The 24,438-nt window shown below is 42.2% G+C and overlaps 2 protein-coding genes across 2 annotated transcripts in view; both read right to left on the bottom strand.

Annotated features, from left to right (window-relative positions):
- Positions 1 to 24,438, bottom strand: part of LOC122748477 (zinc finger protein 252-like) — a 93,283-nt gene that overhangs the window by 2,376 nt on the left and 66,469 nt on the right. The window contains exons 15-17 of the mRNA XM_043994106.1: positions 7,075 to 7,496; positions 3,821 to 3,940; positions 3,092 to 3,127 (exon numbers count right to left, since the gene is read on the bottom strand). Coding sequence (XP_043850041.1) covers positions 3,092 to 3,127; positions 3,821 to 3,940; positions 7,075 to 7,496 — 578 coding nt within the window. The remainder of the gene's footprint in view (positions 1 to 3,091; positions 3,128 to 3,820; positions 3,941 to 7,074; positions 7,497 to 24,438) is intronic.
- LOC122746040 (40S ribosomal protein S3a-like) lies at positions 1,570 to 2,452 on the bottom strand. The gene has a single exon (XM_043991517.1). It carries the CDS (start codon positions 2,413 to 2,415, stop codon positions 1,621 to 1,623), a length of 795 nt encoding a protein of 264 aa, XP_043847452.1. The 5' UTR covers positions 2,416 to 2,452; the 3' UTR covers positions 1,570 to 1,620.

Below are 24,438 nucleotides of genomic sequence, written 5' to 3'. Positions count from 1 at the left end.
TAGAGATTGTTTATAGAAGAATGTGACCAACATGATCAAGAACATGTCCTGTGAGAACCATTTTAAGAAGTTAAAGAAAAGAGTAGATAGAGTCAACAAGCTAAGTGCTGGGAATACAGGCATAAGAGAAACCTGCTTTCAAGGAGCCTATGTTCTATTCGGGGAGTTGTTCAGTCATGTCCAGCTCTTTGTAACACCACGGACCATAGCACTCTAGTAGGCCTAGGATCAATCAGAGAGGGCTCTTCTTGTGAAAAACAAAATGATTAATCAACCAGATAACAGGACAGACACATCAAGGAATTAAGGGCCTATAAAAGTTTATAGCAGGAAGCCAAATGGTAACCAGGTGTGTTTACTACCTGATTAGGAAGGCTGCCCTAACCCCAGAGGTCAGGATTGCAATACCAAATACCCCCCTAGACCCCAGAGCTCAGGAATGTGACATTTGCCAACTGTTTCAAGTATCCCCCACCCCCTAAAAGCTGTAACTTTCCAGTTTCAAGTGTACTCCCTCCCCCCCCCCCCAATCTACTCTCTATAAAAGCATTGTCCTTCTGGCTCAGAGAGATTAAGTCTTAAATCTTAAACTTTTCCTCCTGGCCACATTCCCTTGTGCCAAATAAAAAACTTTACTCTTATCCTTGATTAGAACATGTGTGAGGGGGCAGCTAGGTGGTGCAGTGGATAGAGCACCGGCGCTGGAGTCAGGAGGACCTGAGTTCAAATCCAGCCTCAGACACTTAACACTTACTAGCTGTGTGACCCTGGGCAAGTCACTTAACCCCAATTGCCCTGGGGCAGGGCGGGGGGAGGGGAAGAACATGTGTGAGTATAATTCTTTACTGAGGGAATCCAAGAACCAAGTCACCTGTGACAGCATGCCAGACCCTTCTATCCTCCACTGTCACTCAAAGTCTATCCAAGTTCATGTTCATTGTTTCCATGATACTATCTATCCATATCATCCTCTGCTGTCCCCTTTTCTTTTTGCCTTCAATTTTTCCCAACATCAGAGTCTTTTCCGATGAGTCCTATCTTCTCACGACATAGCCAAAGTATTTATGCTTTAGGTATTACAGATGGCATCAAGGACAGCTACCACACTGATGGTAAATTATTTAACTTGAAAAAGCTACAAGCCAGGACTAAAGTGGAAGGAGAGTTGGTGTGAAACCTTTTTGTTCACAGATGATTGTTCATTCAATGCAGCCTCTGAGATGAAGATGCCACAGAGTATGTATCAATTCTCTTCTGCTTGTGCTAATTTTGGCCTGACAATACCAAGAAAACAGAGGTTCTCCACTAGCAAGAACCTTATCATTTATATATGGAACCATCAATTACAGCAAATGTAGACATTTTGAATGCTGTGGATAAGTTCTAGGGATGTCTGCAGAGATGATGAGATTGATGCCAGAGCTAGCTTGGTGTTTGGGAGGCTCCAAAGGAAAGTGTAGGAGATAAGACATATTAGACTGCCTACCAAACTGAAGGTCTACAGAGCTCTTCTCTGTATTTGAGACTAATTGAGAAGGTAAGAAAAAAAAATTTTTTTTAATTCATTTATTTTTTTTTTCACAATGATAAATTTTTATTTTTCAGCCTTTAAAAGTTATTTTAGACAGATTCTTGAACTGGTGGTTCATAGCCATCAGCTCTTTCTACTTTTGTGCCTGTTTCATCTCCTGAAGGTTTTCCAGAGCTACCACCTTCACCATGCAGTTCCATTAGCTTTCCCAATTCAAATTTGGGCTTCTTGAGCATCTTGACTTTTTGAACAAATACATCATGGAGAGGGTAAATGGACTGGCAAGCCTTTTCTATGTCTTTTCCAATGCTGTCTGGAATTAGTTTATTGACAACTTCTTTCAAGTCATTTGTCTGCACCTCCCGGGTCATGATTTCCATCATTTTCTTACAAATCTGACGGACCTGTTGGTGCTGGGCATAAGAGGTCTTACGGATCTGGTTGTTGCCTTTTTTGGTAAAACCAACACAAAAGAGGCGGAGCAAGTAGCCATTGGTAGTTTTGACATCAACATGGGCTTCAATCATGGTCTGCCACTTTTTGACCATGGAGCACATCTTGTCCCGGGTAAGATCCATTCCGTGGAAATTAGTCAGACAATTTTTACCCTGAACATCTTCAGTAATTAACTTGGACTTACAAAAAGCAACCTCATCATTCTGCAAATCAGCAAGGCTCACTTCAAAAACTCGACCCTTTAGACCATCAGAGGCAATTTTTGTTCCTTGAGTCCTTGTAACCAGTGTCTTGCCAATATTGCGAATATTGAACATAGCTGGTGCTTTTACATCATACCAATCCTTCTTTGAAAATGGATCAACCACTTTCTTCTTGGCTCCTTTTTTGCCGCCTTTGGTGAGGCGCTTGTTCTTGCCCACCGCCATGATCCCGCTCTGAAAGCCAAAAGCTAATTCATTTATTTTTAACATTCTTTTAAAAATTTTTTTTGAGTTCTAAATTCTCTCTCATCTTAGCCCATTCCCCACCCATTGAGAAAGCAATTATGCATGTGAAATGCAGAACTTATTTCTTTATTAGCCATGTTGCAACAATAAACAAAAAGAAAGCAAGAAAAATAAAGTGAAAAAACTATGCTTCAATCTGCACTGAGTTTCTCAATTTTCTCTCTGGAGGTAGATAGCATTTTTCATTGTGAGTCTTTTGGAATTTTCTTGAATCATTGTATTGAGCAAAGTAGCTGTTTTCCTGGTTTTGCTAACTTCACTTTGCATCAGTTCATATATCTTTCCAGGTTTTTCTGAAACCATCCCACCCAGTATTTCTTATAGCACAATAGTAGTAATAATCATATACCACAACTGGTTCAGCTATTCCCCAAATGACAGGTGTCCCCTCAATTTCCAGTTTTTTGTCACCACAAAAAGAGCTGCTATATTTTTGTACGTATGGGTCCTTTCCCCTTTTCTTTGATATTTTTGCAATACAGACCTAATATCAGGTACCAATTAAAGCATGTTTTCTTTTCCCCCCTTTTGGACATGGTAACTCAGATTTTTTTTTGCATCACTAGTCATATTTGGAATGGATTTTTTTTCTTACCTTCTCAATTAGTAGGGGAGAGTGAGAGGGTTTAATCTGGAATGGAAAATAAAAGTGAATTTAAAAGGAAGATTTAAGAACTATGATCAATGCAATGGCCAACCTCAACTCCAGAAGTACAGTGATGAAATATGCTTTCTATGTCTTGACAAAGAGGTGATGGACTAGATGTAATGAATGAAACAATATTTTTGAACATAGCCAATACCTGGATTTATTTTGCTTGATTGTTCTTACTGGTTATATGAAAAGTGGTGCTTTTTGGGAGAGTGAGGAGAATTGGGGAAAGGGTAATGACAGTGACATAAAAATAATTAGAACATCAATGAAAACATTTTTAAAAGTATATTGAGGGGCAGCTAGGTGGCACAGTGGAGACAGCACTGGTCCTGGATTCAGGAGGACCTGAGTTCAAATGTGGCCTCAGATACTTGACACTTACTAGCTGTGTGACCCTGAGCAAGTCACTTAACCCTCATTGCCCTGTAAAAAAAAAAGTATATTGAGAGGAACAGAAGTTCAGAGAGAAACGAAACAATACGATTTTGGAACTAATGTACTCAATATATACATGTGTGTATATTTTTATTATATTTGCTTTTTAAAAAGAAGAATAAGATAATTTACAATTTTATATGCAATCTTCTCTCCTGTTCTTTTTATATGGAAATGAAGATAGAATGACAATAATAATAACAACCTAAATTGTTAAAAAATGAGAGGAGACACCTTGATCTCTGTCTTCTTTTTTTTCCTCTTCAACTCAACATGTGGCAAGTAACTCTTCCTCCCTGGGCTCTCCACAAAATAGGGTGAAGGTGCTGCCCTTTTCTCCTCACAGCAGAAATTCTGAAATACAAGTACATGAAATCTAAAGCACATTTTGCTCATGTGAACCAAAACCTCAGCCTGGATGCCACTTCTGTTTTGTGTTTATTTCCCAAGCCTAGGTGAACAGAGATTCTAAGGTGGATAGGTCCAGCCTTGGGGGGAAAAAACCCAAACAAACCTCGCTAGTTCAAGAGATTGGGAGAATCTTTCTTTTAGCAAAATCTAGCTGGAACTAGGTGGAAGTTCTGCAATACTGTCAGTAGGAAGATAAGTCACATCCCTGAGTGGGCCTGCCAGAAGACATGAACCTAGAGGGAATTTAGACAGTACAGAACCAAAGTGAAAGTGAAATACCAAAAATGCATCACATTTTGATAGTCTTAAGTCTCAACTTTCCAAAAGATTGTAACACTAGTTAAAAGTTCTTATACCGGGGGCAGCTAGGTGGTGCAGTGAATAAAGCACTGGCTCTGGATTCAGGAGGACCTGAGTTCAAATCCTGCCTCAGACACATAATACGTACTAGCTGTGTGACCCTGGGCAAGTCACTTAACCCCAATTGCCTCACAAAAAAAAAAATGTTATTGTACCTTGTTTTGAGTTTGTTAATGTATACTTCTGAAACTTTTATGCCAAACATTTATATATGTTTATGTATGTGTGTAATGAATAGCTGTTCAGTACTTGCTTTACATTGTATATTGAAACCTTTCTACTCACCCCCTCAACACACACACACACACACACACACACACCCCTTTTGGGGGAGGTCCCAGACATGAGCCAAACATTAGTTTATATATTTAGTCATTCTCCAGAGAGCTCCTGGATAGGGGAGTAAAGGGCCAGAGAATTCAAGGAAAAGAACAGAATCCACCTCTTTAGAGGCCAGGCTCCCCTAGGACTAAACTTAGCCCATGTTTGTAGCCCCAGAGCTGAAAGGAGTCCCTTAGTAAGTGCCTCGGCCTCCCTAGGCCCAGGTGTATGCTATCAGTTACAATTTGACAGTAATAAAAATACTTTGTAATCATGTTTTCTGGTTGGCATGGTAAAAGTTCAGAACTTGGCTCACAGGTCCTTTGTCCCTGTTCCATCCCCTCCTTGCCTTATACTAGAGGACTTCAACCTATACATTGATGCTTTCTCAAACACCAGGCTTCCTGAGCCTTCAATCTCCCACAAAATGCACCTTCATTGAACTTCAGCCACAAACAGGAAAAGTTACAGGCTTTTTGCGAAATCTATGTAAACTAGTGTGAAGAAGTCATAGATCTTTAGATATGACAGACTTTTTATTACCATGAAGGCTGCTGTTATCAACCTAGGTGTCTCCTATTTGAACGTGTCAGCATCTATCCTTGATTAGTGTTAATGTTTAGAAATTTTTGTTTTGTTTTATAATTTTTAGTATCTGCCCCAATATCTCCAAAACCTGACCATTGTGCACTTGGTCTAAAGTGCTTGCCATACCCCAACCCTAGAGTCCCCTCTTCTGCTCTTATTCCTGTGCTGCTGAAGGAAGTCACAGAACTACCTAATCTTAACTGGACTCTCATTACAAGAACAACCCTTTTCCCTCTTCCTCATTGTATATCCCATTCCCCAGACAGGAAACTCCAGCTCTCTCTTCTCTCCACCCACTTGACAGAGGACTTTACCTCCTTCTCCACTAATGATATTCATTCTCCTATGAGCTCTCTCCATACTCTCCATGTCAAAATGTCCTATCAGCCTCCACCCTCACCTCTATAAAGAAGAGAGGGAAAATGGATCTTTTCAACTCTTTTCTGGGAGTAAACTAGGTTATCATAATTACAAAGAATTTAATGTTTATCTTTGTAATTTCCCATTAAACTTTTGCAGTCTTTATATATAGTGTGTTCTTGGGCTTGCTTAGTGAGCCTTACAGACACACACACACACACACACACACACACACACACACACACACACGTGTATTTTTTTTTTGTGAGACAAATGGGGTTAAGTGACTTGCCTAGGGTCACACAGCTAGTAAGTGTTAAGTGTCTGAGGCTGGATTTGAACTCAGCTCCTCCTGAATCCAGGGCTGGTGCTTTCTCCACTGTACCACCTAGCTGCCCACAATTTTATTTTTTGAGGTTGTCCAGAGGTTGTTTACAACTATTTATTTTTAATTCTCAGTTTTACTATGATACAAACATACTCCTTACTCTTAAACTCCCAAAACATACTGAAGATCAATTTATAATCTGATGAATATCATTAACATGTTATACTCCAAATATTAATTTGGAATTGGGGAAATATATCAATAATGCTCCATCAACAGTTATTAGAACTGAATACATGCTCCTTTGCCAAGGCTTTCTAAAGTAGGTAACTGGGTGCTCTCTGGAGTCAGGAAGACTTCTTACCTCAGGATTCCTGTAACTCTCTTTTCTCTACGTTTTTGAGACACCCCTCTTCTCTCCTGGTTCTCATCCTCCCACTCATCCCACTACTTTTCAGTCTCCTTTGCTGGATCCTCTACCAAATTATACCCTCCAAGCCTAGATGTTCCCCAAAGATCTGTCCCCGGCCCTCTTCTCTTCTCCCTGTATACTATGTCACTTGGTGATCTTATCAGTTTCCTTGGGGGGTGTACGGATACTCAGGTAAGACTAGAACTACTGGTGTGAGAACTACAGAGTCATTTCCAGGACTGCTTTCTACCTTAGGTGTTCATCTGCCACCCCACTTTCACCTGTGGCTCCAAGAAGCTGGAGCGTACACAGTGGCCACAGCCTGGTAAACCATTTTGGCAGATGGGCTAAACCAGGTTGAGGGTATCTGAGAAACCTTAAACCCATCAGTGAGTTAGAGGGTGTCTATCCCAAGCATGTGAAGACTTCCCCAGTGGAATAGATAGGTGTAAACAATTTATTCCAATGGGTCCTGAAGATGGTGGAAGCAGGTGCTGTGGAGCACTTAGAGCTCTGTTAGACATCAAAGACGCCCAGGTCACCCACTGCGTCCTGGCCCATGACCGGTCATCCTGACTTTTGTATTACCACTGTACTCTGAGGAGTCTGGAAGAGAGGCCGACAACTCTGCACAACTCTGCCTCTCTTAAATCCAATGTATGCATGGTCAAAAGGCATCACCCATACCATCTGACCATTCTTACCTACCTCAAAGTCCTGTGCTGACAGACGAGGGATGAAGCAGCAGGTGCCGATGCACCGGGAGCTGTAGGTGTGCAGCAGGCGGCTCAGGCTAGAGGGCCATCTATGCACTGGACTGAAGCAGCAGTGGGGCTTGGCATCCCCCCGGACATCTGAGCTCCATCCCAAATGTTCATACGGACTGTGTGCCTGATCTGTGGTAAAGCCTTCCACGTCTGAGCAGTCACAATTGGATGATACTGTACCTTGACCCCAATGGAGTGACGCCATTTCGGTCCTCCTTAAGCACCAAGGACAACCGCCGTTATCAGCTCCTGTGGCTTTAATTATCATCCCTATGATGATCGTTTCCAAATCCAACATTCTTCCTCCAATCTCGCATCTCCAACTGCATTTCAGATGTCTCGAATTAGATGTCCAGCAGTCACCTAAAACTCAATATGTCCAGAATGGGCCTCATTATTTGTCCCTCCAAACTCTCCTCCCCTTCCTAATCTCCTATTGCTATTGAGGGCAACACCATCCTCCCCGTCCCTTAGGCTTACAACATAGAAATCATCTTGTACTTCTCATTCTTTCTCACCCCCCATACCCAACATGTGCCAAGGCCTATCAGTTTAACCTTTACAGCATCTTTCCAATATACTGCTTCTCACTTCTGACACTGCCACCACCCTGCTGCAGACCCTTATTACCTCACTCCTGGACTGTTGCAATGGCTACTGGGGGGGGGTCTGCCTGCCTCAAGTCTCTCCCCACTCTAGTTCATCCTCCCATGTGATTCATTCAACCCATGTGATTTTTCTAAAGCACAGATCTGACCATGTCATCCCCCTACTCAAAAAGCTCCAGTGGCTCCCTATCACTTCTGGGATCCTCTGTCCTTCAAAGCCATCCTTCCTTCTGCCCTTTCCAGTCTTCTTAGCCCTTACTCCCCAACACACACTCTTCAGTCCAGTGACACTGGCCATCTGGTTGTTCCACAAAGCAGACACAGCTACCAGCATGTTCTCTGGCCATCACCCATTCTTGGCATGCTCTCTTCTGCACCAACTCTTAAGGGACTTTGAGGGGCCCTTGAACTTATCTTTTTGAGTTGCCATATTTTCCAGAAACACTGGACCCCAAGCATGCAGGAGGCCCTGAATGTGTCAAGGATGAAGTGTGCCCATCTGACATAATTTGTTATTCGAATCCTAAACTGGATTCCCTGTGTGTCCCTAGGAATCAAGACAGGTGCCCATTAGTCTTGTGCAGCTGGGATTTCTATAGTAGACCATTCTATCTTCATAGTCTAGCAGTTCCCTGGGGAAAAGAATGTGGCTTTTGCCGTCACCATGCTCCTCCTCTTCAGGAGGAGTTTTGTTCTTTCCCCACCTTAACTGCACCTTTCCCTCTCCCACGCCATGTCCCTTTAGGTGGAGATTTCTGTTATCTCCTCCTTCCTTTGTCCTACAGTTATAAATAGGCAAACTTCTGGATGCATTGTAAACTCTGGTTTCCACATGCATGTTCTTTTCTCTTGTAATAAACCTAGTTTTCACCTAAGTTTCATGAAGTTCTGATTGCCTGTTGACACAACTACTAACCTCCCTGGCTTCCTTTAAGTCCCAAATAAAATCTTACCTTTTACAAGAAGCTTTCCCCAACCCCTCTTAATTCCAGAGCCTCCCCCGTGTTCATTATTTTCTCTTTATAGTGCGATCTCTCTCTCTCTCTCTCTCTCTCTCTCTCTCTCTCTCTCTCTCTCTCTCCACTATATATATATATATATACATATATGTTTGCATGTTTTCACACCCCATTAGATTGTAAACTCTATCAGGCTTCTTTCCCTATCTCTAGCACTTAGCACCGCACTTAGCTGACACATTTTAGGTGCTTAAAAAATGTTTATTGGCTGATTGATTACTTGCTATGTGACTCTAGGCAAGTCACAGAATCTTTCTCAGCCTCAGTTTCCTCTTTTGTAAAATGGAGATAAGAAGCAATTGCTTCCTAGGGTTACTACAGGGATTAAATGAGATAATATGTGTAAAGTGCTATGCAAACCTTAAATTGCTATATAGGGTCTTCCACTATAGTACAGGTTTAACTTAAAACTATTTTAAGCAAATGATAGCTGTTAAAACTTTTAAGGAAAAAAAAAACTTTTAAGCCTCTGGGGGCAATTGTGATGATTAATATTGGAATAACTGAAACTGTTGTTATTATTCAGTCCCACTATGATTCTGTGAACCATATTGGGCCAATACTATCTATGGAGTCTTCTTGGCAAAGATATTAGAGGAGGCTTTTGCCATTTCCTTCTCCAGAGGCTTAAGGCAAACAGAGGTTAAGTGACTTGCCCAGGGTCAAACAGCTAGGGTTTAAGGCCAAATTTGAGTTCAGGTCTTCTTGAATCCAGGTCCAGCACTATACCTACAGATCCACATAGAATTCATATAGCTGGGGCAGCTAGGTGGCGCAGTGGATAAAGCACTGGCCCTGGACTCAGGCGTACCCGAGTTCAAATCCGGCCTCAGACACTTGACACACTTGACACTTACTAGCTGTGTGACCCTGGGCAAGTCACTTAACCCCAATTGCCTCGCAAAAACCCCCCCAAAAAACAAAAACAACAAAAAAAAGACCCACTCGGTGGGTCTTTCCTCTTAGTCCTCCTCCTAATATGGTAACAGACGCTTTCGCGTACCTCTAGCTCGGTTACTATAGTAATAGCAGGCACACATCCCGTCCCCTCAACACCAAGTAAGGCATGATTCTGGCGGGCAGGTGGAAAGCCAATGCGGGCTGACGGCCAAGCCTGCCTGGTGCCCTCCTACCACCCTTGGCCGTGCACTCCCCTCCCAGTAGGCTATGCCCAGCTCAGGTTTCCAGTTACATCACAGCCCAGCGGCCTGGTGGCCACTTGGCTCTGGACCTCCCGGGGTGCAGAGGGCGCTGTTGCGCGGCCCCTCCTCCGGGCCCGCTCCCTCCCCCCAGCAGAGAGAGGAGGTGGAGGTGGAGGTGCCCACTGGGAGCTGGGACCCGCCTACGCTCCACAGGGACAAAGAGCCGCCAGGATTCCCCAGGAGGCGGGACTGTCATCGGCGGCGCACACGATTGGCTGCTTGGTACCCTCCCACCCACGGTGCTGACCAATGAGCTTAAGAAACGAATCCCCTCCCCCCTACCCTCCCCGTCCATTACGAGTAGTCCGCCCCGCCCCGGCCTGGCGCTCACCCCGGCCCGGGAAGCGGGGACGCGGGGATGCGGGGCTCGGACCCCGGCGTTGGAGGCAGCAGAGGACGGAGCAGAGCCTAGAAAAAGGGAGGAGGGACGGGAGGACTGCTGGACTGAAGGGCAGCGACGCAAACGCGGCCTTCTCTAGCACTCCGGGGCTCGCCCACCGTGCACGGAACCAGTACCAAGCTGGGAACGACGCCTTTGGACCGCCCCTCCGGGACCCCTCCCCTCGGGTTTCCTTGGTAACCGTGGCCTCGTCCCCAAAGCCTTCTGGGAAGTCTAGAGCTCGGGCCGGAAGGGGGCGTGTGCGCATGCTCAGCGGGGTGGGGGCCCCGCCCCGTGGGGCCAGGTGGCCTCGAGAGGGTTTGCTTTGAAGCGCTGTAGCTGTTTGATGTAAAGGTCTCTAAGGGAGCTCGCTCGTGCCTTTAGGAGGGGGCCCTTGTCCAGCCCCCGGCCGGGGTTTTCCGAGGGTTAAAGGTTTTCCAGAAGCAGACGCCTAGTGGGACAGTGGGTCAGTGGGTCAGTGGGACAGTGGGTCAGTGGGACAGTGGGTCAGTGGGACAGTGGGACAGTGGGTCAGTGGGTCAGTGGGACAGTGGGTCAGTGGGACAGTGGGTCAGTGGGACGAAGGGCCCGGCGCCGAAATGTCTTTGACACACTCCTGTCGCCGTCCTTTGCTGCCCCTCTGATGGCGGCTGGGGGCATCGTCCCCTGTTTGCCGCAGCGCCCTGACCCTCGGGAAAGGACTGGGGTGTCAGAGCGGACCAGTGCGAGCCTGGATTCGGACCCTCCGTTGGTCCCTTGTGAAACTGTCGTTCCCCGGGTCTCAGTCTGGGTGCGGGGCCCCTTGGGTGTCACTCAGTATGGTTTCAGTGGACAGCTCTAGAGTATGGGTCAGGTGTGACTGACCTTTAGAAATGATTGGGACCCTCCAGTCTTGGGAGGTTTTATTCAGACTATTCTCAATTTATTTTTTATTCCTTGTCAAATTTATTATGATTTGTAACTGCCAGCATTATGAATCTTTAGATGGTCTAGTCATTTTAAAAATGATTTAAAAATTCAAGACCAAAGGGAAAGCTGTCAATCGTGTACTTTGGGGAAAACATAATCGATTCCATTTTGAGCTATATTTACTATTTTCTTTCTTTTCTCTATGACACTGTACCAATGTCTCTTTCTTCCAATCACTTAACATTTACAAAAGAAAACTCTTAGGACTTTGAATTGTTCACCCCCTTCTCTTTACCCTAACTGGTAAGGCTGTTAGAGGGAATTTGACAGTTAACTGATTGATGAAGAAGTTTTCTTTGGTCTACTGTAAACAGCCATGTTTAAGCATTCTTTTTTCCCCCGTTAAAAAAAAAAAGCCCAACCTTTTCTTTTTCCTGCCTATATAACCTACCTGATCTTTCCCAAACTCTCTGGATCACGTAGTTCAGGACTACACAAACATACATAGACATTATGTATAGAATTGGGAGACACTTACCCACCATGTATTGATGAGGTGTGTCAGATTGGGGGGGCAGGGCAGGGCAATGAGGGTTAAGTGACTTGCCCAGGGTCACACAGCTAGTAAGTGTCAAGTGTCTGAGGCAGGATTTGAACTCAGGTACTCCTGACTCCAGCGCCGGTGCTTTATCCACTGGGCCACCTAGCTACCCCACTGTGTCAGATTGAGTGGATAAACTGCAGTGTTCCTGTCTATCTGTATCCCATGCTGGTTTATTCTTAGAGTGGCCAGCAGGGACTCTGAAAATTCTTGCAACATCTTCCCATGAGAATGTGAGTTCCTTGAGGGCAGGGATTATTTTTAGCTCTCTTTGTAATCTTAGTCCTTAGCACAATGCTCAGCACATACTAAATACTTATTAAATGCTTTTTTGATTCACAGATGTTCATCAGTGACCTCAAGTTATATGACTCAATTGAAAAAGCAATAATCAGCTTTTTCCAATGATATCCAAAGGTCATCTTAACTCAATAATTATAATATTCTTAATGTACACAAAAGAGCTGAGAATAAAGACTTTGCACTTGAATCTGGAGGTAAAATTGAACCAATGGATGAAGGCAATACTTATTATAAATGGATTTTAGTGGAGACCTATGTCTGTTGGCTACTAGGTATTCCCCACTATTTCTCTATTGTCCCCATTTGAGTTTATTTTGGGCAAAGATACTGGAGTGGTTTTCCATCTCCTTCTCCAGTTTATTTTAAGGAGAGAAATCTGAGGCAAATAGGGTTAAGTGACTTGACCAGGGTCACACATCTAGTAAGTATCTGAGGGGAAGATGCGTCTTCCTGACTCCAGGCCCAGCACTCTATCCATTGCACCACTTAGCTGCCTGGTGGGAGATGCTATTTCCTGAGGGAAAGAGAAGAGGAGAGGCCTCTAACAAGGTAATGATGTCAGAATATGAGAAAGGGATGGGCTAAGAGAAAAGGGGCCGAGTTAGTCCCATGCTGCTGCCACTGCTGTGACACTCAGTTTGAGAGAGAGAATGTCAAGGCATTAAGATAAAGACAGAAGCCACGTAGAACAGTTGTGGAGCAGCAATGCCTGTCCCTATTGTCAAAAACTGCTTTTTCATCTCATGCACCAGACTCATTCAACTGTTAGAATGTTGGGTCTGCTCTCCTGACCCTTGTTTCCTTTAAGGGTTTGTTTAACTTTGTTTTGTCATTTTTTTTCTAAGAAACCCATTTATTGGAGTTATCATTTATTGCCATATTGTTTTATGTATTCTCTTAGGGGTTAAATGTATCTGGGAAGGGAGAGAATGACAGAATGTAGAACATACATGAGAGAGAAGTAGGAGATTTTATACTGTTATATATGTTCACCAGAGAAAGAGAAGTAGATTCCCTTTCTAATTGCTGGAACCTTATGACTTAGAGCCAGAAAGGAACAAGAGATTCAATTGATTCCTATTTTTATAGTTTACTATAGAACAAGAAGAACAAGCAAGTTAATTTCCAGGCACCCCAAAAGAGCTGTGAGAGACCATGCTGGATTCATCTGTTAGGAGGCCAGTGACTGGCATTCTCACTTCCACTTAAGCACTTAAGTTTTAGCAAAGAGTTATTGGGGGGCAGCTAGATGGCATAGTGGATAAAGCACTGGCCCTGGATTCAGGAGGACCTGAGTTCAAATCCAGCCTCAGACACTTGACACTTACTAGCTGTGTGACTCTGGGCAAGTCACTTAATGCTCATTGCCCCACAAAAAAAAAAAAGAAAGAAAAAAAAAGGGTTGACTTCAAAGATCAAAGACAAACAAACATTTCCCCCAACATCCTCACCTGTACCCCCTTAGCCTCTAGGTGGGTGGAGGCATTGGGCTCCTCTATAGCACTGAGCCCCAGGAGTTCATGTCCACACGTGGCATGAATGCTAGATGAACTTGTGTCTCAGTTACCAGGAGGCTAGCTTCCCAAAGGTCACTACTCTCAGAAGTTGCTCCTTATTCCTCAGGTCATCGGTGTTGTGCTGGCTATGAAACCCAGCCTTGGAAGTGAGGGGACACTGAGGGAGGCTTGACCCTCTTCATACCTCTCCAGAGAATGGAGGTCTTCCAAGACAGGAGGAGATTGACCCTGACAAGACTTGTTGAATGACCAGCTAATCAAAGAACCTCCTCTGCAGCATGGGGGTAACTGATCCTAACCAATTACAATGTCTCTAACAGACCAACTACCTATCTGTCCAAGGCTCTTCCCTTAGACATTGTCACAATTCTCCCAGAGATACTATTTTCTCCTTAGTATTTTTGATGTGGACATGGCATCTGAGATGTTCTAGGCCTGTGAAAGACCCCCATTGCCCTTATATACATATGAGACTAGCTTCTTTGTGGAGCCTGTCTAGGTGGACAGGTGGTGCCTCAGGCATTTTCTCCAATTCTATTATTCATCCCCCCTGAAGGGAAATCTGTCCCTGAGGGACAGAGTGGAGAGCATTTTTGATTAAAGAGAAAGTCCCAGTCCTGAGGAAAGAGCTGGGAACAAGTGGTGCTGCCACCTGTAAAGATAGGGGCCAGCCAGTGGAGGAACTAGGTCTCCTACTCACTGACTTTAGCCTTTTATGCTATGCAATTAGAATACCAGTCAGTCAGTCAACAAACATTTATTAAACACCTTCTATTTGTTGCCACCGGGCTAAGTACTAGGGATACAGAGAAAGGTAAAAGAGGGTCCCTGCTCTCAAGGAGCTCACAGTTTAATAGGGAGACAACATGCATACAAGTATGTACATACAAGCTATAGATGGGATAAGTTGGATATAATCAACAAAAGGAAGGCACTAAGATTAAGGAAGTCTGGTAAAGGCTTCTTGAAGAAAGTAAGACTTTAGCTGGACCTTAAAGGAAGTCAGGAGATCCAGGAGGCAGAGATGAGGAGGGAGAGTGTTCAGGACATGAAGGAAAGGCAGAGAAAAAAACTGAAATCAAAGGAGTGTCTTGTGCAAGTGAAAATTGTCACTAGATTGCAAAGTAGAAGACAGTAGGGAGTAGGGTTGAAGAAAACTGGGAAGGTTGGAAGGGCCAAGGTTATAAAGGAATTTGAACACCAAACAGGATTTTATATTTGAGCGTATGGGTCACAGGGAGCCATTGGTCTACTGAACTGTGAAAGGTGTGGTGGTGCTGGTGGTGTTGATAGGGAAGATCATTCTGACAGCTAAGGGGAGGATGGGATAGAGTAGGAACAGACTTGAAGCAGGCAGACCCACCAGCTGGCTACTGCAATAGTGTTGAGGCCCTGGACCAGAGTGGTGGCAGGGTCAGAGAAAAGGAGGGAGGAGACATGTTATAAACATAAAAACAGGACTTGGTGACATGTTGAATATGGGGAGTGGGAGAGAGAGAAATCAAGGATGGACCCTAGATTGTGAGCCTGGAAGACTGGGAGGGTGGGGAAGCCCTCCATAGCTATAGGAAAAGCAGGATGATGAAAGGGCTTGTTCAAGACATTTACCAGATATTTGGTTTGAGATGTGAGCCTGGAGGTCAGGAAAGAGGTTAGAGCTAGAAAAGTCAATCTGAGAATCATTGGCATTGATAAAATGCAATCCATATTAGCTAATGAGATTATCAAGTTAAATATGATAGAAGAGGCCCCAGGACAGAGTCTTGGGGGACACCCATTGTTAGTAGGCAGAACCTGGCTGAGGATCCACAGGATACTGTGGAGAGTTTGATAGGCAGGAGGAAAACCAGGAGTAAAGTGACACAAACACCTGTGTCAAAGCTTTTAGATCAAGAAAAATGAGCGTTGAGAAAAGGCCATTGGATTGTACCATGAGGAGATCACTGGTAACTTTGGAGAGAGCAGCATCAGTTGAGTGATAAGATCAGAAGCCAGGCTGTAGAGAGTTAAGAGTGAGAGGAGGGGCAGCTAGATGGCGCAGTGGATAGAGCACTGGCCCTGGATTCAGGAGTACCTGAGTTCAAATCCGGCCTCAGACACTTAACACTTACTAGCTGTGTGACCCTGGGCAAGTCACTTAACCCCAATTGCCTTACTAAAAAAAACAAACAAAACAAAAAAGAGTGAGAGGAGATTACACATACTCTGGTCTCCAGGAAAGATACTGAATACAATGTTTTCAAGAAGAAAGCAGAGGCTGTGTATGTTAAAGAGATTGACTTGCATCCTGAAGTTAAAGAATAATGGAAAGAACACATAGCAATTAGCCTATGAAATACCACTCACTACATACTTTTGGCATAGCAAAATGGATCACAACAGTTAGTGTCCAAACAAAAACCTGTACAATGTTTCACACTGGGCTTATTACCCCCAGGAAATGATGGAAAAATTAATAGTCAAAAAGAAGGAAGATAAGAGAAGTTCTCAGAACACACCACAAACACTTAAAACATTTACAGAAATACTTTGGGAACAAACATATCATTTTACAAGGCAATAGTAAAGGCTGAAGACAGGTTTTGTCATCAAAAAGCAATTTTTAAAATTTATTTATCCAAAGTGGTTTCTCTCCAAGTGGAGTTTTTGAAAGCTAAGATCCAAGAGTGGAATCAAAAGGAGCTACATAGGTGATAACCACGTGAATTCAACCAAGAATGTTTTTAAATGTATTTTTTAAATTAACAAGCACTCATTTTATGCCCCTCCCACCTCCTCACTATGCAGATTAAAAGAAAAAGAAAACCCTCATGACAAATACCCATAATCAGGGAAAGTAAATTCCCACATTGGCCACATACAAAAATGCATGTGCTCCTTCTGCATTTAGTCCTCAGGGCTACCTCTCTGTCAAGGTGGGTAGCATACTTCATCTTCAGACCTCTGCATGGTTGGTTGCTTCATTGATCAAAATTCTCAAGTCTTTCAAAGTCATTCTTCTTTATAATACTTTTGTACAAATTCTTCACTGGTTTTGCTCACTCTACTCTGTATCATTTCATACAAGTCTTCCAAGTTTTCTTTAAAACTATGCATTTTATCATTTCTTAAAGCACAATAGTATCTCATTACACTAATATATCATAATGTGTTAATTATTCCTTAATAAATGATCACTCCCTTAGTTTCCAGTTTTATACTACCATGAAAAGAGCTTCTATAAATATTTTTATGAGTCATTTTCCTCATTTTTTGATCCCTTTAAAGTTTGGGTCTAAAAATGGCATTGCTGGATCAACAGGTATGCATAGTTTAATGCCTTTTGGGGCATAGTTCTAAACTGTTTTCTGGATGGCTGGATCAATTCACAGCACCACTCACAGTGTGTAACTTCCTGTATGCCCTACATTTATCATTTTCCCGTTTCGTCATCTTTGTCCATATGATGCATGTGGGGTAGAACTTCAAAACTGCTTTAATTTCTCTCCAATTATTAGTGATTTGGTGCATTTTTTTCATGTGGTTGTTGAGAGTTTTGATTTCTTCCATTGAAAATTTCCTTTTCATATTTTAAAAAATATTTGTCTATTGGGGAATGGCTTTTGTTTTGGCAAATGTAAACTGTTTATTTATTTTATTTATTTATTTTTTTATTTTTAGTGAGGCAATTGGGGTCAAGTGACTTGCCCAGGGCCACACAGCCAGCAAGTGCCAAGTGTCCGAGGCCGGATCCGAACTCAGGTACTCCTGAATCCAGGGCCGGTGCTTCACCCACTGCGCCACCTAGCTGCCCCTGTTTATTTATATATTAAGTATGAGACCTTTATTAAAGAAACTTACAGAAAAGATTTTCCCATTTGTCTCATTCACTTCTAACTTTAACTGCAGTGGTTTTATTCATTGAGAGACTTTTAAATTTTATATAATGAAAATTGTCCATTCCATCTCCTATCATCCTCTCTATCCCTTGTTTGGTCAAGAGTTCTCCTATCCATAGGTCTGAAAGTTTAATTTCTTCCTTATTCCTGTAAGTATTTATGATGTTACCTTTTATGTTTAAGTCATTTATCCATGTGGAGCTTGTTTTGGTATATGTGAGGTTTTGATCTATACTTAATTTCTTTCAGACTGCTTTCCAGTTTCCCCTGCAGTTTTTGTCACATTGAGCCTTTTGCCCAGGAGCTAGTATGTATGGGTTTGTGGAACACTATGCTATTGTTTATTTGCTTCTGTATGTTGTATACCTAATGTGTTCATACCTCTCCTAAACTGATTCAAAGATAAATATATTGTAGTATAGTTTGAGATCTGGTACTAAGTCCCCCTTTTTCCCTTGAAATTCTTAATCTTATTCCTTCAGATGAATTGCATTCTTTTTTCTAGCATTATAGAATTAATCTTTTGGTTGTTTGGTATATCACTGAATAGGTAGATTAATTTAGGTAGCACTGCATTTTTATTATTGGCAAACCTACCAAAGAAAAATTAATTTCTTTAATTATTTAGGTCGATCTTTATTTTTGTAAAGAATATTTTGTAGTTGCATATATATAGTTTCTAGGTATGTCTGGGTAGATTCCAAACTATTTTGTAGTCACTTTGAGTGACATTTCTCCATTTCTTGTTGCTGGATTTTGTTGCTAAATATAAGAATGCAAATGATTTATGTGGACTTATTTTATATCCTACAACTGTATTGAATTTAATAATTGCTTCATTTTTATTTAACTCCTTAGACTTTACTAGATAGACCATGATATCATGCTGAAGGTGATACTTTTTCCTTCTTTGCCTGTGCATACATATCTCTCGGTTTCTTTTTTCTTGTCATATTTAGCATTTCTAGCACTGTATCAAACAGAAGTGGTGACAATCAACCTTCTTTCCCCCTTTTCTCTTCAATTTTCTTTTACTTTTAATTTATGAAACAAGAGATTCCATGACATAGCATGAAAAGACAATGGACATTCTTGCTTTATTTCAGATCTTATTGGAAAGGCCTTTAACTTTTCTTTCTTTTTTTTTGGGGGGGGTGCTTTAACTTTTCTCCAGTACATACAATGTTTGTTCTTGTTTTTAGATAGACTTACCATATTAAGGAAAAGTTCATTTATTTTCATGATTCCTAGGATTTTTTATTTTTTAAAGAAATTGATGTCAGATTTTGTCATTTTTAGCATCTATTCATGTAATCATATGGCTTTTACTTTTAATATAGACTATTAGGTTTAGTTTTCTTAGTACAAATCCAACCTGGTCACACATAGTATATAATCTTTTTAATATGTTGTGGTATCCTATTTTTAAATATTCTGTTTAACATTTTTATCTTACTTTTCACTACCAATATAGGCCTGTAGTTTTCTTGCTCTGTTCTCTCTTTTTTTTTTTTAATTTTTTTTTTTTTTTGCGGGGCAATGGGGGTTAAGTGACTTGCCCAGGGTCACACAGCTAGCAAGTGTCAAGTGTCTGAGGCCGGATTTGAACTCAGGTACTCCTGAATCCAGGGCTGGTGCTCTATCCACTGCGCCACCTAGCTGCCCCTGCTCTGTTCTCTCTTTCTGGCATATGTATCAAGACCATATTTGTATTATAGAAGGAATTTGGAAAGGTCCCATCTTTTGCTATTTTAAAAATTATTTATGTAACTGGCGTTAATTGTTCTCTGAACGTCTGATAGACTTCACTTATAAATTGTGGTCCTGTAATTTTTTCCTTTGGGAGTTCACTTATGTCTATTCAGTTTCTTTTTATGGCACTGAATTTCTTTAAAAACATATTTGTTATTTTCTATTTTTTGCACATATTTATCCACTTCAATTAAGTTATCAGTTTTGTTACCAGATATTGGTTAAAAGTTTCTGATACATGTACTTTCCTTTATTTCTGAAGAACAATGTTGTCAAGTAGCATCATCTAATAACTGGCTGAGTCATGCAGATTTTGGGGGGGGGTACTAGAGTGTCATCAAAAGTCAAGTCAATTAGCATTTATTAAGTGCCCACTGGGTGCCATGCTGTGTTAAGTGTTGGTGATACAAAGAAAGGCAAAAACTGATCCTGCCCTCAAGAAACTCATAATCCAAAGGGGAGGACAATATCCAAATCACTATGTAGAAACAAGATAAAAACAAGACAACTTGGAAGTAATCTCAGAGGGAGGGCACTAGCATTAAGGAGGACTGGAAAAAGTTTATTGCAAAAGTTCAATTGATGATAACCACATGAATTCAACCAACAATATATTGACAAGGAAGGATCAAGCAAATAGATGAGTCATGCACTTAAATGGCAAGTCATTTGGCCTCTATCACTTCAGTTTTCTCATCTATAAAATGGGGATGATGATAGCACCTCCCTCCCAGGACTGCCATCAAGATTCTGCAAACCCTAACATGCTACATAAATGCTACCTGTTATTATAATAGTTATTTTATGGCCACAGTTATCCTTACAGAGCCTGGATTCACTGATCAATGCATATTATGTAATCAAATGGCAGAGATGATGCAACATACCATTACAAGTTAACAAATAATTTTGATAACAGACGCTGTGCTAAGCACTTTAAAATGGTGTCATTTGATCTTTACAACAGCCCTGGGAGGAAGGGGCTGTTATGATCCCCATTTTACAGATGGGGAGACTGAGGCAAACAGAGGTGAAGTGACTTATCCAGGGTCACACAGCTAGGAAGTATCTGACTGGATTTGAACTCAGGTCCTCCTGACTCCAGACCTGGTGCAAACACAAACTTCTAAATATTCTTGAGAATTTCACAAAGTGAACTAGAATGGAAGCATTACTGCAGACTTACCTGTCACCCTCAACTGCCCAGACATACCTTAAATTCATGAACATTTTTAAATGTTTTTAACAGTTGTCAGCATGTTCTCTTTCAGTAGTTACACAGCTCGTGCCAGCTCCCACCTGAGTGGATGTGTTAGGGCCTCACAAGCCCCTGGGATGTTGTGCTGTGTCTACTCCAGTAATGCAGTTCATAATCTCCAACATACTCTTCTCACCATGACTGTCAGTCAGCCAGACTTAATTAGATTTTAGAAATGGAAATATTTACTAATGTGCTATAATAAAAACCACTGGTACAAAACATTCTTTCCACAGTTGATGACGTACTCTCCCACAATCAAGTTTCAAGAGCACATGGACCAACATAACGTCGTGGCTTCTGTATGGTGGGAGTTGTCTGAGGGACTCTCTATAGAGGTGCATTCAGTCTGTCTTTAGCTCCTGAAGCAGATGTTCCAGTCAAGGTGGAGGGAGCCTGAACTCCTAACTCCCAATGACTCCTTAGAGCTCTCTGCTCTGCTTGCTCAAATGTCTCAGGCCTGAACTAGCTTGACGTTTTGTTTACAATCCAGAGGACAACCAAGTTTCCTGAAACAGTCTGAACATTCTTCCTGTTCATTTCCCTAGTTTGTCCAAGAATTTTTCAAACTTATTCTCAAGTCTTTGATTAACTGAATTAGAAGTGAATTAGAGGCGTTTAGGCCTTGTTCGAACCTCTGATTTGGTTCAATAACAATGTGTTCTCACTTGATACCATTTTATCACCTACATTATCTATGTATATGTTATATTCCCTTCCCTCTTCTCCCATTTCAGAGCTGTTTGATTGTGCATCAAGTTTCTATTACCAATTTATATTTGGTCCATTCCAGATCAAAAGTGAAGCCAAGCAGTCCCAGACTCTCTCCTCAATGATCATCATCCTATTCACTCCAAACAGCAGCCCTACCATGTCTCTGACCTAACTTCCCCCAATGACAAAAAACAAGTTGCAGTTAGCTGTCTTCACCAATCTCAATACACTGAGTAATATTCAGATTGTGAGAAAATAATGGGATTTGGCAGACACCCAGGGGCCCCACCTGGTATTTTTAGTCCCCTTTTTGTAATTCAAAAATTTCCTCACCATAACAAAAATTAAAATAGAATATTCAAATTCAAACGGACCAAGTATAAACATGATCTCAATCTTTGCTTGTGTGAATAGCTAGACTAAGGTACTTAAGAGGTTAAGGAGATCCATTTGAAAATTGAAAGGGACAGATGTGGAAATAGAAAATTTCTTACCCAATGTGAAGATCAGAAGATTGATCAATTTCTTTTCTCTCTTTTCATTCATTGTTAGCCATAAGTATCTGTAATGTTATTGCTTCATTAAGGAAATGATTATTCCTTAATGAAGCACAGGGGGGAATGTGAGAAAATAATGGGATCTGGCAGATGCCCAGGGGCCCCACCTGAAGATTGATCTGGAATTGATTGAATTGGGTGAGACTGACTGAGAACCTACTTAAGGTTGATTAAATCGAGATCACACCTGGCCAGCCCTTTGTGGGATGTTGTTCTCAGAGGCTGTGGACCACAACAAGACCATCCTCAACCAATCAGCTTAAAGGACAGCCCTTCTGGGGAGGGAGACAAGAAGTAGGAAGGGAAGCTGGATCCCCAGCTCAGCCCTTTTTCGTTCTGGGACTTCAGGTTGGTGGCAGAGAGAGAGAAAAGGAGATAGGCTTTTCTTGCTTTGCTTTCTGTCCTCCATCTGTTCTCTTTACTCTTTAATAAATGCTTAATGCCAAAAACTGGTGCTGACGTTTCTAGCTTATAAGTAAACCGTAGCTAGTTCTTCCCCCACATTGGGGGTAGAAACAAGGCAACCACACATCAGATTTTAAATGCCACAGTATTGTCCATGTTTTTGCCTTTATCCTGTTACCTATCCTTGTTTCCACCTTTTATCTCAACTAATGAACAAGCGCTTGTACCCAGCATTGTGCTTGGAGATAGACGAGGGGTATTTTGATCTTGTAAATCACAGGGGTTGGATGTGGCACTATTGGGGAGTTGAACAATATAGCCGTAATCATCAGATGACAGTTCCTAGAGCAAGAAGAGGCAAATGGGGGTGATAATGGGGGTGGGCAGACTATAAGATGGCAAGAATGGAATGTAAAGCATGGTTGGGGCTTAGAAATAGTGGGCCCTGTGATTCAGCACCATCTCCCCACTGAGAGTTTCTCTTTCTGTCTTCTCATATTTACATCCATTTGAATTTAGGCCGTTCCAGCTCTCCTGGGCTGACTTTCCCTTAGAATTGGAGCACATGAGAGATAGCCATGATGTGCAGAGTCTCTACTGGGCTCAGGATCTATGCCCTTGCAGATTCTCAAAGCTGCTTTTCCTCCCAGTGTCTAATTTGTCTTCACCTTGCAGTATTGTCACTACTATTGACCTCTACTGCTCCAGCACTCCACATCTTTCAACCTTTCAAAAATCATATTTTCTCTTCGGGGAGGGGAAGAGGAGTCTGAGACTCCTTTCCCAAGCAATGCCTTGGCTCTAATTAATCTACCACTAATCCACCAGTTCTGAATTCCTAACTGGCTATTTTATCCAAGCCCCACAGTGCATGACAAACTCTCTTCAACCAACCACAAGACATTTCCTGTGTGACTTCGTATGTCTTTTTATTCAATTCTGCATACAGTTTACACTTTTGATTGATTCTATAACTCAAAGATATACTGTCTCCTGATGACAGGATCAGGGAATAGAGCATCTTGTTAGTTACATCGAGGCTGAGAGGTGTGGGGCGTCCATCTTGTAAGTGTACAACCCCTTGACATCATCTCTTCTATTTCCTCCTTCACTGCAGTCTCTGAGGAACAGGTAACCCTTCTTGGTAAAGCCAACCTCTCTCATGACTCCTTTTTAGCCTCTTTTTATGGTTTATCTTCCATATAATTTGCACTGTGGAGATAGACCACCCCTGTCCTACGCCTTCACTTGAAGTCCCATTAGCAAGTTGAAGTTCACCATCCTTAAGACACTTCCATTCTGCTCCCAGGTTGCTTGATTTGCTTAGAAATGTCTTTCTTATACCAAGACAATTGCTTAGGCCTGACCTCTGAAGTGAAACATCTTGAAAGCTGGAGAAAGCTCTGATATCCCACCCTCCACTGCCAAATTCTTTTCTCAAGGCTAAATATTCTCAAGACTTAGAAGGGATCTCAAGTCACTGTGGCTCAAGGCCTTCACTTTGGCAAATAAGGCACCTAAGGGAGTTTAAATGACTTTCCCAGTGTCCCAAGGGTGTTAAATTGCAGGGCTAGGATTCTAATGCAGGTTCTCTTGTGCCACATCTACCGTTCTTTAACTGTACCCTATAAGATCTTGAATTCTGCTTGAGATCCTTGTGCTGTATCTGAAGAAAATTGCTTAATAACTTACTCCAACTGTTTATATCATGGTACATCTCACATCCTCTTCCAATGGATGCTTTCCAGCATCTGTGATGATGCTGACATGAGGTATCTGGAACTACCGATTCTGGATTTGCTAAGTCAGGGTACTATAAGACTGTCACCTCTGTTTCCCAAACACCATTCCACTCTTGATGCGGCCCCAAATCATATTAACTTTTGTAGCTGCCATGTCAAACTGAGGACATTAGCCTTATCTATTCTTTAAAACTCTTGGTGGAGAGCAGAGTCAACATGGCAGAGAGAGAAGAAGCAACTGAGCTGAGCCTGCCACTATCCCTTCTCTACAACAAACTAAAAATCCATCAGTTGGAATTCTGGTCGGGAATACCAAAAGTCACAGTCATTTTGTCCAACCAGGTCAGCTTAGAGACAGATATCTGTGGATGGTGGGAATGAGGTCTGGCTAGGAGCACATGAGTTGGCAACAGGAAGTGTTCAGTACCCACGGACAGAAAGAGATGCCAGGGGATTCCTGA

Source organism: Dromiciops gliroides, chromosome 3 (genome assembly GCF_019393635.1).
Source record: "Dromiciops gliroides isolate mDroGli1 chromosome 3, mDroGli1.pri, whole genome shotgun sequence".
Lineage (NCBI taxonomy): Eukaryota > Metazoa > Chordata > Mammalia > Microbiotheria > Microbiotheriidae > Dromiciops > Dromiciops gliroides.
Note: the sequence above shows the minus strand (reverse complement) of the source record. Positions and strands in the feature narration are given on the sequence as shown.